The sequence below is a fragment of the Boleophthalmus pectinirostris genome, unplaced genomic scaffold, assembly GCF_026225935.1.
Source record: "Boleophthalmus pectinirostris isolate CB_2022bp ecotype Guang Dong unplaced genomic scaffold, ASM2622593v1 HiC_scaffold_15, whole genome shotgun sequence".
Classification (NCBI taxonomy): Eukaryota; Metazoa; Chordata; class Actinopteri; order Gobiiformes; family Gobiidae; genus Boleophthalmus; species Boleophthalmus pectinirostris.
In genome coordinates, this window is record NW_026571070.1 from 1,802,505 (window position 1) to 1,815,004 (window position 12,500).

General features: G+C 41.6%; 1 protein-coding gene across 1 annotated transcript in view; it reads left to right on the plus strand.

Moving 5' to 3' along the window:
* The first annotated feature begins 1,640 nt into the window (after window positions 1-1,640).
* LOC110164324 (tumor necrosis factor ligand superfamily member 10-like) overlaps window positions 1,641-12,500 on the plus strand; it is a 29,816-nt gene continuing 18,956 nt past the window's right edge. The window contains exon 1 of the mRNA XM_020929364.2: window positions 1,641-1,863. Coding sequence (XP_020785023.1) covers window positions 1,756-1,863 — 108 coding nt within the window. The 5' untranslated portion in view covers window positions 1,641-1,755. The remainder of the gene's footprint in view (window positions 1,864-12,500) is intronic.

The following is a 12,500-nucleotide window of genomic DNA, read 5'->3' on the forward strand; positions in this document are numbered from 1 at the left end:
CCTCGTCCTGGTCCTGGTCCTCGTCCTGGCCCTGGCCCTGGTCTTGGTCTTGTCCCTGGTCCTGGTGGTGGTCCTGGCCCTGGTCCTGGCCCTGGTCCCGGTCTCAGATCTGGTCTCAGATTGGACACAATAAACCCTCGTCAGACTCGTATCGTGTTTGTTCAGGACTCAGACTCATTCAGGGAAACACTGATTATTGCCACGGCAACCGACAACAACAGACACCAGGGTCCAGCCGCCATGTTGGGACTGTAGAGGACAAATCACACTTTTACAGACGCCATGTTGGGACTGTAGAGGACAAATCACACTTTTACAGACGCCATGTTGGGACTGTAGAGGACAAATCACACTTTTACAGCTGACGTCATCCACAGTCCCTAACGCTAACAGGAGGCACTGCTCTGTCTGAAGCTCTGTGACTCCAGATAAACTTTAATCTGAACTTTAATTTGACCACAAAGAACAAACTCCGACAGGTGAGCATTTCCGTTCAGCTGATGACAGCCACTTAAAAAAAACCTCCACAAAACCAGTGAAGAGAAACGACCCGAGGCTGTCTGGATCATTATATAAAATATGAGTCAAAAGCGAGTGACTAAAGACTGATCCAGACTTTTCCACAGCCTCAGGTCGTTTCTCTGAGGCTGTTTATAATAATGAATCATTTTAGAAATAAAGTCACACAAATGAAAACAGTCACACACAAAACAACATAAAACCAAACACAAACATCTTGTATCGTATCGTTTCGTCGCTCACTTAGAGACAGAGTGAGGAGCTTGGAGTAGAGCCGCTGCTCCTCCACGTGGAGAGGAGCGTCTGAGGGGAGGACGTCTGTTCTGATGTCTTCATGTCCCACCAGGAGGAGGCCCCGGGGAAGACCCAGGACACACTGGAGGAACTCTGTCTCTGGACTGGGAACACCTCAGGTCCCACTGGAGGAGCTGGAGGAAGTGTCTGGGGTGAAGGAAGTCTGGGAGTCCCTCCTAGACCTGATCCCAGATAAGAGGAAGAACATGGATGGATGGAATAATTTTCTGTTGTTTTGAGGCTGTTTCACATTTTGAGAAGCTGGTGACGTCATCGACCAAAAATAAAACAGTGAATATTTTAAGAACCAGAATCAGATAAACAAACGAAGCACAAACAACTGACTCCATTTTGTGTCGTTTTATGTCATTTTGAAGTTTCCTGGGGCTGTGACCCCAGTTTGACCTGTAAAAGAATCGTTCATATCTCCAAAACTAAAACAGAACAAACCAAACTTTCTGCAGACACAGTTTTCGTGCAGTTGTGCGTCTGATGAGGCGACTTCACACAGAGACTTTAATCTGATTTTATTTTAACATAATCTGACAAAAAGTGACTCTGAGCTTCCCCAGGTGAGCAGCTCTGTGCTGTTAAACTCAGACTTGTTGAGTTCAGACAGAGCAGTGCGTCTCGTTAGCGTCACGCTCAGGTCGTGTTCATGTTCTTCTGTAAAGTCTCTGCTTAAATTCAGATTTGTGTAAAACAAAGGAGAAACTGGACACTGAACCACACCGAGGAAAGTCCCGGGAGCGCGCACGGACACGCCCCCTCCCCCCCACGCGCGTACGCTCGCCCCCGCGCGCACGTGCCCGCGCTCAGGTCCCATAGAGCCGCGGCGGCGCGCTCCGGGGCCATTGTTCTCCAGCAGCGGAGGCGCGGAGGAGGCGGAGGCGGCCGCACACGGAGCTCCAGAGGCCGGGCAGCCGCTCACCTCAGGCCGCCATGACGAGCTCCGGGCCCGGGCTCGGGGTCCTGCTGCTCACCGCCGTCCTGCTGCAGACGCTCGCGGTCACGATCACGGTCCTGCACTTCAGCTCGGCCCTCAGCGCGGTGAGACACACAAATACACACATGCACACACATGCACACGGCACTTTCAGCACTTTTACACACTTTTACAAACTCTTTTTATCACTTTGTGTCTGTTTTTGTGGAGAAAGTGCGCGCGTGTTTCTCGTGTCTAAACTTCACGTGAACTTGTTTGAACTTGTTGCTTTTCCAAGAAACTTTTGCAACTCTTCAGCTCCAAATGATTTCACTTTACTCTGTCTGCGCACGAGCTTAATTACACAGTTAATTACACTTTGCACAGTGTAATTAAGGCTTTATTAACATGTAACAACAGCAGCGTGAGCAGAAACTCAAAATCAAAAAATAACTGGGACTTTCTCGGTTTTGTTGTGGTTGGTAAAAATAAAATTGTGGAACAGTGTTTAAGGAAAATCATTCTGTGCTCCGTGAGTCAGTAAAGTCACATTTTCTTTGTGTTTTGGTCGATTTTAAGCAGATTTTCTGTATTTTAATGAAACACGTGACAGTTTTTGTCTCTTTTTACAGTCGGCAGAATCAGATTTGTCAAAAATAACGACATCTGGGACTTTTTTTTTTTTTAAAACTGGGACAAATCAGTGGTTTTGTGTAAATCTGCAGGGACAGTTCTGTTCTATAGTCATGCAATAAAGCTGCACTGTGTCACTTTTTTATTGGAGGCCTGTCAACAATAAACCAGGACTAAACTAAGTCTAAACCAGGTCTAAACCAGGACTAAACCAGAATTAACCCAGGACTAAACCAGATCTAAACCAGGTCTAAACTAGGACTAAACCAGATCTAAACCAGGACTAAACTAAGTCTAAACCAGATCTAAACCAGGACTAAACCAGAATTAACCCAGGACTAAACCAGGACTAAACCAGATCTAAACCAGGTCTAAACCAGGTCTAAACCAGGACTAAACCATGTCTAAACCAGGTCTAAACCAGGACTAAACCAGAATTAACCCAGGACTAAACCAGGACTAAACCAGATCTAAACCAGGTCTAAACCAGGACTAAACTAAGTCTAAACCAGATCTAAACCAGGACTAAACCAGAATTAACCCAGGACTAAACCAGGACTAAACCAGATCTAAACCAGGTCTAAACCAGGACTAAACCATGTCTAAACCAGGTCTAAACTAGGACTAAACCAGATCTAAACCAGGACTAAACCAGGACTAAACCAGAACTAAACCAGGACTAAACCAGGACTAAACTAAGTCTAAACCAGAGACTAAACCAGGACTAAACCAGGACTAAACTAAGTCTAAACCAGAACTAAACCAGGACTAAACCAGGACTAAACTAAGTCTAAACCAGGACTAAACCAGAATTAACCCAGGACTAAACCAGATCTAAACCAGGTCTAAACCAGGACTAAACTAAGTCTAAACCAGAGACTAAACCAGGACTAAACCAGGACTAAACTAAGTCTAAACCAGAGACTAAACCAGGTCTAAACCTCAAAAATTCCTAGAAAAATAGACAGACATTGTGACTGTGAGCAGAGTTGCCTCTCCACAGATCTGACCTGTAACTGTGTCTGGTTTGGTCTCCATGATTTGAAGATATAAAGGGTTAAAGCTGCACTGTGGAATATTTCAAAACAATTCAAGACAAAGCTTTTTTTTTTAATGCGCTTCATGTCAGAACAGGTTTAGTTCAGCTAAATTAAAATCAAATGTACTTGAAAACCGAGGCCAAAATAAACTCAATAAATCTGCCCTTTTTTACATTTTACTTAAAGCTGTATTGCGTAACTTTCCCGGTGGAGGGTGACAGGTCAGATCTGTGGAGAGGCGACTCCGCTCACAGTCAGAGTGTTGTTTTTCTAGCAATTTTTAAGCCATAAATCCTGCACCTGTGACTGAATAAATGTAAAGGTAAAGGCTCGAGCTGATTAAAGTCACACTGTGGAACATTTCGAGGCACCTCATTGTTTCATATTCGTCGGACAAATTCAGTTTTTAATGTGAATTATTTGAATATAAAAAAACACAGTCATTATAAGTAACACAAAACAATGGACAGGAGAAAGGTGTTCTGTCCGTTTGACTTTGTTTTTACTGCAGCCTCTTTTTGTTTCTGTTTAAATTTGTTTTTTGAGTGAAATAAAAACAAAAAAAGTGCTGGTTTAACGTGTCAAAAATCAAATTTAAAGTGGAATTACGAGTTAAACGACCTAGATTTAAAAAAAAAACTGACTGTTGTAAAGCTTTAAGTCATGTTCTGATGTTTTTCCCTCCTCAAAATCAGATCTGGAGTTTGTGTTTTGTTTCCTTCACGTGTTTGAGAAACAATTTATTATTCGTCTGTTTACATCTACAAACCTCAAAACGCTCTGTTCCAATTTGTGATGTCATGAAGTGAAGTGGTGGTTTTCAAATGAACAGCTCCTTTTTTTTACCCTTTAGTTCAGTAGAAATCGGTAATTCCAGGGCTGAAAAAATAATCAAAAATGATTCTAGTGAAGTGTGTTTGTGTTTGTGTGGAGTTTAAAAACACAGTGGAGCTCTTTCTTTCTGTGTTACCACATGATGACATCACGAGGTGGTGCAGAGTGTTTTCAGTTTGAGAGAAGAACTTGTGTGTTAAACATGTGAATGAAAAGAAACACAACTCCAGGTCTGAGTGTGACGAGGAAACACAACAACAAAAAGTGAAGAGTTAAAATCGACTCTGACAGAATCAATTTAAAACTTTCTCAGAGTTGATTTGAATCTGATCTGTTCTAGAGTTAATTTAAAAGTGTTAAATTAAGTAACACTGGACCAAAGTTTTTGTTTAACCCAAAATCCAGAGTTACATTAACGTTTAGAGAGTAAACAGATAACACTTTGTAGAGTTATCCTGATTTAACTAAACAACACACAGAGAAGTTTTATTTTAACTCTTTATTTGAGTTAATTTAAGATGAAATTATGAACAAAACTAGTTCAAACTGGTTCTTCTCTCACGGGAGTTTGAAGTGGAGGAGACAAATTAACACTAAGAGAAGTTAAATTAACTTCAACCAAATCAACTCTGACAAATAACTCCAACTCCAACACACATTTAACTTTCAAACAGTTAAAATTTTACACTTTTTGTGTTAAAAACAACTCTGAAATATTTCACCCTGAAATTTTAACCCTCCAGTTTTTGTTGCTGTACATTAGAACAGATCAGAAAATGCTGTAATATGGTTAAAATCTTACTTGTTTCTATGGAGACGTCGTTGCTCTGTCTAGAATGTTCCACAGTGTGACTTTAATCTGCTCCACTTTACATTTATTCAGTTACAGGTGCAGGTTTTATGGCTCAAAAATACACAGAAAACAGGCACTCTGCCTCTCCACAGATCTGACCTGTAACTTCTGGTGGTCTGGTTTGGTCTCCGTGAAGACAGAATGGTTTAAAATCTAAAAATTTGATCTGTACGGAGACAGCAGGAGACCACAGGACCAAGTTACATGTCGGATCTGTGGAGAGGCGAGCCCGCTCACAGTAAGAATTCAAATTTTTAGGTCAATAAAAAACCCAAATGTGACAAAGTGGAGCCTTTGTCTCATTTGAAATTCACGTTAGTTTATGTTAAACATATTTATTTTGAAAGGGGACGTGCTTTGCTTTGGGAGTTACCTGGACTCACCTGGGGGAGGGACTTCCTGCTGGGGGAGGGGCTTCCTGCTGGGGGAGGACTTCCTGCTGGGGGAGGGGCTTCCTGCTGGGGGAGGGGCTTCCTGCTGGGGGAGGGGCTTCCTGCTGGGCGGGTGTAAAAGCAAAGCAGGCGTCATCAGTTTGGGAGAGACTTCTGTGCAGGTGTTTGGTGTTTGTTGATTTGAGTCACTTATTTTCAGTTTTTTTACTTTATTTGCAGTGTTGGGGAGTAACAGATTACAAGTACTGGAGTTACGTAATCAGAGTACAAATTATGAGTAACTGTATTCAGTTACAGTTACTGTTTCAGTGAGTGGTAATTGGATTACAGTTACTTTGTTGAAATAAATAGATTACAGGGGGGGATTTTCCTGTTTTCACATTTTGGTATATTCCACTCATTGCCAGAAATTAAACCAGGTCTAAAATCAGGTCCAAACAAGGTTTAAACCCTGGTCCAAACCAGTTCTGAACCTGGTCTAAACCAGGTCTAAACCAGGTCTAAAACCAGGACTAAACCCGGTCTAAAACAGGATTTAACAGGACTAAATCCTCCTGTGTGGACGTGTTTCTTCTTCTATCAATAATATTTTTAATTTGGTTCAGTAAAATCTGGACTTTTTAATTTTCTTTTATCAGATAAAACTTCTTATGTGAAGATATTCTGGTCTTTGTTTCTCTACAGCAAATCAAGTAATCCAAAGTATTCAGATTACATTACTCACTTTAAATAATTTAATGGATTATTAATGGATGTTACAAACTACATTTTGGTGTATGTAATCTGTAATCTGTAGGGGATTACATTTTAAAAGTCACCTTCCCAACACTGTTTATTTGAGCCGACACCAGAAGTCTGTTTTTAAATAAATGTTGTCTGGGTTAAAGACACTTTTTTTTCTTGCATCTGCCTCCTGCTTTGACCAGCTTCACCACATCATATTATTGAGTAAATACAAGATAATGCCACACTGGAACAACCCAGACAAAACATAAAACAATAACATCACCATGGAGACAAGCAGGGGTTGGACCCTCCACCAGGAAAGTTACACAGTGCATCTTTAACTAGATCTGCCAGCTGCACCTCAGAGTCATTTAATTTTGAGCAACAGTAAAAGAAAGAAGAAAGTAAGAAAAACAAAATACAGAAAATCAGGAAATTTGGATTTGCACTATTTATACATAAGCATGGACCCTCCAGCAGAAAAGTTCCTCAGTGCAGCTTTAAATGTTCTGTAAATACAGTATCTGTGAGTTATTCTTTCTTTTTCCTCCTTTTTCTCCGCGCTCTCTCCGTCTCTGTTCCCTCTCTCCTCTCACGTCTTATCGGAGCTTTTCACAAACGGCTCCTAAAAACACGGAGCTTCCTCGTCATCGCCGCGGCAACAATCTCACCCACCTCCTCCACCCCCTCCACCCCCACCACCACCTCCTCCACCTCCTCCGCCTCCACCTCCTCCTCCGCCGCCACCTCAGCCCAGCGCAGGTCTGAGAAAAACTCACACAGAAATAACATCTGTCCTGTGTGTTTTACTGTAATATTTAAAGTGTATGATTTTACTTTAGTCCTGGTTTAGTCCTGGTTCATGCTTGGTTTGGCCTTGGTTTAGTCCTCGTTTAAATTCTGGTGCAAACCTGGTTTTGTCAGTCCTACTTTGGTCCTGGTTTAGTTCTTGTTTTGCCCTGGTTTAGTCCTGGTTTAAATCCTGGTCTAGACCTGGTTTTGTCAGTCCTATTGTCCTTTTAGTCCTGGTTTGGTTGTTTAGTCCTGTCTTTAGTCTGGTTTAGTCTGTTTAGTCTGGTTAGTTCTGGTTTAGTTCTGGTTAGTCCTGCATTAGTCCTGGTTTAGTCCTGGTTTAGTTCTGTTTAGTCCTGGTTTAGTTCTGGTTTAGTCCTGGTTTAGGTCTGGTTTAGTTCTGCTTTAGTCCAAGTTTATAAGAAGAAAAAAAACACATCATTAGTTCAAACTCTCCCTGGGCTCAAGACACAAGAAGAGAAGAGGAGGAGGAGGAGAGGCTGACGGGGCTGTGGATGTGCTGCTGCTGCTGCGCTGGAGGTGGTGTGTGTGTGTGTGTGTGTGTGTGTGTGTGTGTGTGTGTGTGTGTGTGTGTGTGTGTGTGTGTGTGTGTCTCTCTGGTCTTGGCTCGGTCTCGGTCTTTGTCGGCTGTTGACAGAGTTTTGGACGTGTGTGTCGAGTTTTGCTCCAGGATCCTTCAGAAAGAACCAACAGCCAAGACCTGTCAGGACCGCACCTGTCACTGTCAGGGACCGCACCTGTCACTGTCAGGGACTGTAAGAGGACCGCACCTGTCACTGTCAGGGACCGCACCTGTCACTGTCAGGGACCGCACCTGTCACTGTCAGGGACCGCACCTGTACCGCACCTGTCACTGTCACCTGTCACTGTCAGGGACCGCACCTGTCACTGTCAGGGACTGTAGGACCGCACCTGTCACTGTCACCTGTCAGTGTCAGGGACCACACCTGTCACTGTCACCTGTCAGTGTCAGGGACAGATCAGAGCGATGAACTTTGGACCAACTCTTAAATGTGTTTATTTTATTTATTTGTTTGGTCCTTGTTCAGTCTTGCTTCAGTTGTGGTTTAGTCCTGGTTTAGTCCTGGTTTAGTCCTGGTTTAGTCCTGGTTTAGTCCTGGTTTAGTCCTGGTTTAGTCCTGGTTTAGTCCTGGTTTAGTCCTGGTTTCGTCCTGGTTTAGTCCTGTTTTAGTCCTGGTTTAGTCCTGGTCCAGTTCTGGTTCTGGTGCTTGTTTTGGCTTTTGTTTCTAAACTTTTTTTTTGATGAAGAGTTTGAGTTGATTTTAGTGACAGAAAAAAACAAAACAAAACGTCCACATGGAGAAAAAAACGAAAGAGTTTAAATGAGCTGAAGGAGAAAGAAAGAAAGAAAACGCCCAATTACACTGTGATAACAACACGGAGCGAGGGAGGAGAGAGAGAGAGAGAGAGATGGATGGATGGAGGGAGAGGAGGAGGGGGAGGAGGGGCAGGAGGAGGGGTGGAGGGGGCAGGAGGTAATGCCCAATTAGACTGAGAAAACAACAGAGACCAAATTACACTGAAGCGGAAAGAAAGAGGGAGAGAAAGAGAGAAACAGACGGAGAGAGAGACGGAGGGAGAGACGGAGGGAGGGAGAGACAGATTGGTGAGGAGCACTGGGGTCTTTTTAGTCCAGATTCAGTTACATCCACACATTCTTCCTCTTGTGCTCATTAAAACCTGGACCTGGTTTAGACCTGGTTTAGACCTGGTTTAGTCCTGGTTTAGACCTGGTTTAGACCTGGTTTAGACCTGGTTTAATCCTGGTTTAGTCCCGGTTTAGACCTGGTTTAGACCTGGTTTAGACCTGGTTTAGTCCTGGTTTAGTCCCGGTTTAGACCTGGTTTAGACCTGGTTTAGTCCTGGTTTAGACCTGGTTTAGTCCTGGTTTAGATTTTGTTTAGTCCTGGTTTAGACCTGGTTTAGTCCTTGTTTAGTCCTGGTTTAGACCTGGTTTAGTCCTTGTTTAGTCCTGGTTTAGACCTGGTTTAGTCCTGGCTCCAGTCAAACGAAGCTCATTGAGGCCTGTGGGAGTGAGTCTAATTTTCATGTTCACGTTTGGATCGAGATTTAGGGACAAACTGTTGAAATAAAAACCCGAGGATCGTGTGGAGCGAGTCCAGACCCACGTGAAGGTCCGAGTGAGGAGCCTGACAGTTACACAGAGACGAGCCACACGGGGTTTCAATGTAAACTGAACTCACCCCAGAGTCGATGGAGCCAGGTCGCGCCCCTAATGTGGAACTGAGTGTTTTCAGTCTGAGAGAAAAACTCAGTGTAAATGTGCAGAGTTTGTGAGTGAAACTTGTGAATGAAACAAAACACAAGTCCAGGTCTGTGTGAGTTTGGGCCCGACTCATATGGATTTTTTGGATCCGATATGACACCGATAAAAGGAGGTTTGAAGCTGCCGATAACCGATATAACCGTCGATACATTTGAAATTCACTTTACATCTCCATTTGATTAAAAAACTTCGGTTTGGCTTTTGTGGATTTTAAGTTGGGTTTATTTCTGCAGCTCCAGTCACGTGTAAAGACGATATATTCACTTTACACCAGGACAGCGTAAGAAAACAGACTGTTTATGTGGAGCTGCAGTAGATAAACAACGAGAAAGAACAAAAAGTATCTTCAAAACTGACACATTTACAGCACTCAGCCTCACACAGGCTCCTCTCAGATCACAAGTCTGAACTAATAAGTGTCCTTTAAATCCAGACTCAAAACAATCGTCTATAAAAAAGAATATTATAATCCAGCGTGTGGACAGCAGCTGTGTGTGTGTGTGCGTGTGTGTGTGTGTGTGTGTGTGTGCGTGTGTGTGTGTGTGCGGGGGGGACAGTCCTGTTTTCTTCACACTCGCTCTTTGATAAAAACAGCTGTAGTTTTGTTTCTGAAGTTCACTTTTATTTCTCGTCAGTGTGGTGGATCAGACACGAGTGTTTAAAGCCTCAGTGTTGTGCGCGTGGATCTGTGGCTGTAAACAAGAACACGTTTCTCTTCTGATAAATCCTGATGCGGCGTCACATATTTGGACATTTATTTGTCTGTAAACTGGATTAAATTGACGTGATACAGAGAGTCTGAGATTTATAATGAAGTATAACCTGTGTTTTCTTCGTAAGAAAGACCTTCACTCTCCGTCCTGATGATCATGTGTCAATATTGAGTCTCAATAATCTTCAACTCCGTCAACACATTGAAACACCGTGAAAACTAAAATAAAAACAGACACAGAAAATGTCTCAGTTTTACATAAATACCTTTAAATAAATGCATAATTGAACAGTATTTATGGTGTTTGCCTGTACAACTCCAGCGGGAGTTAAGTAGTGTGTCTTTAATTTCAACGTCTTTCTTTACACATTTTTCTGTGTTTTTCTCTTGTCTTTTCTTTCTTTTTCACGACTACTATATTTCTCTCACTCTGTTTACTTCCGGGGACAAGGTAAAAGGCCACATAACTTAAAAGGTAAATATTTTCACAAATAAAATATAAAATGAATAACAGTGGTGTTCTGACACATCTTAATATTCAAACAAATAAAATAATAATTTTTCTCATTTATTACGATGAAATCAAATATACTGACATGATCGTCCGCTACAACCTGCACACGGCAATATTAGATTTAGGCCGATATGTCTCCAAGTGCTCATGTCGGCCAATAGTATCGACCAGCCGATATATCGGTCGGGCCCTAGTTTGTGATGAGGAAACAACATTATTACAGATAAGAAACAGTGTGACCTGTGCTTTTACAAAACATAAAAACATAAAACTGTCTGCAGGCGTGAGCTGGATCTGGATCTGTTTAAACTGTTAGGATCAAAATGTCTGAGCAATATTTGTTTTGTGATTAGAACAAATTAAATCTGGAATCAAAATGAAATTGTAATTTGAATGGAAACCGCAAACTCTGCAGATTTTCCACAAAAACAAAACGTCTGATCTTCTTCTTCTTCTTCTTCTTCTTCTGCATAAAAACTGCTGAGTCTGCAGTTTCGCTCTGTACAAACACGTTCTGACATGTGACTCTTGTTTTACTCTGTCTCTTCTTTCGGACGCCGGAGTAAATATTTGGTTCATTCTTTCGTACTTTCACTTTCACTTCAGTAAGAAGAAAAACACAGTGTTATTTTTAGAATCGCAGTGTCAGTGTCAGAGAGAATCAAGTGAATGATGTTTCAGTTTTATTTTTACAGTGTCGTTCAGCTGCTTGTTCATAAACCGTTTTTATAAATCATTAATCTGGCTCCAATTAATTTATTAAAATCTCACAAAAAGTTTTATATTTTTTGTGTCTCATTTCAGAAAATCAAACCCACATTTTACACAGATTCATGACACAGACTGAAACTTTTGAGTGTTTATTTCTTGACATTTTGATGATTGTGATGTACAAATAATGAAAACCCAAAATTCCCCAAAGTCTTTTCAGAAGCCTGACGTTTCTGAATTTAGTTTCTTTTGGTTTTTCATTATTTATAAGCCACAATCATCAAAACGTCAAGAATAAAACACCCAAAAGCTTCAGTCTGTGTCATGAGTCTGTGTAAAATGTGGGTTTGACTGTATAAATAAATAAATAAATAAATATAACTTTTTCATGAAATTCTAATTCAAATATTCTAGTGTTTTATTGAAGAGTTCTGTCTGTCTGGTTTAAGGTTTGAGCTCGGGTGGAGATGTCCTCCCTGCAGTGTCGCTCAGAACAGGAGACAAGATACAGATGGTGAAATTTAAGCGTTTTTAATGAAGCTCAGGCCTCATCGTTGGAACATTAGTGTGGTTTTGGTCTAAAGAGCCGCCGCTCCTCGTCGTGGAGGAGGGTTTTATGTCTACGCCAGAGGCTTTAAGTCTGACGTCTAAAAGTATTTTGGGTTTGTCGTGACATGAAATGAGAAAAGAGAAAAGGTGTCGGACAAACAGCAGACAGTTTACAGACACAACGCAGCGTGAGGTTCAACTCGGGAAATAACACAACATGAGAAGTCACGAGATAAACCCACACGCCGAACATGTTCAAGAATGTGTTCAGAAAATCAAGTCAGGACAAAAAACTCTATGTGAAACATTTACAACAGCTCAAGAAATAACAAATACATCACAGAATATAAAGCCGCTGATTTACACCATTTTCCACAGTGACGGCGTCAGGTTTAAAAGGTCAGACCAGGAGTGTCAAACTCATGTTGTTCCAGGGGCCGTGTCCAACTGACTTTGATCCCAAAGTGTCCGGATCAGAAAACTCATGTCATATAAACCCCAAAAATAACAATAAGTTCAAATATTTGTGCAGAGAAACACAAATCTATTACAGAAATCTTTTTAAATTGATGAACTCTTTCTTTTACAAAATATTATAATATTATGAACAACCTGAAACTTTAAGAAAAATATAATTTCAACACAAAGTTTTAACATGAACTTGTCTGTAATAATAA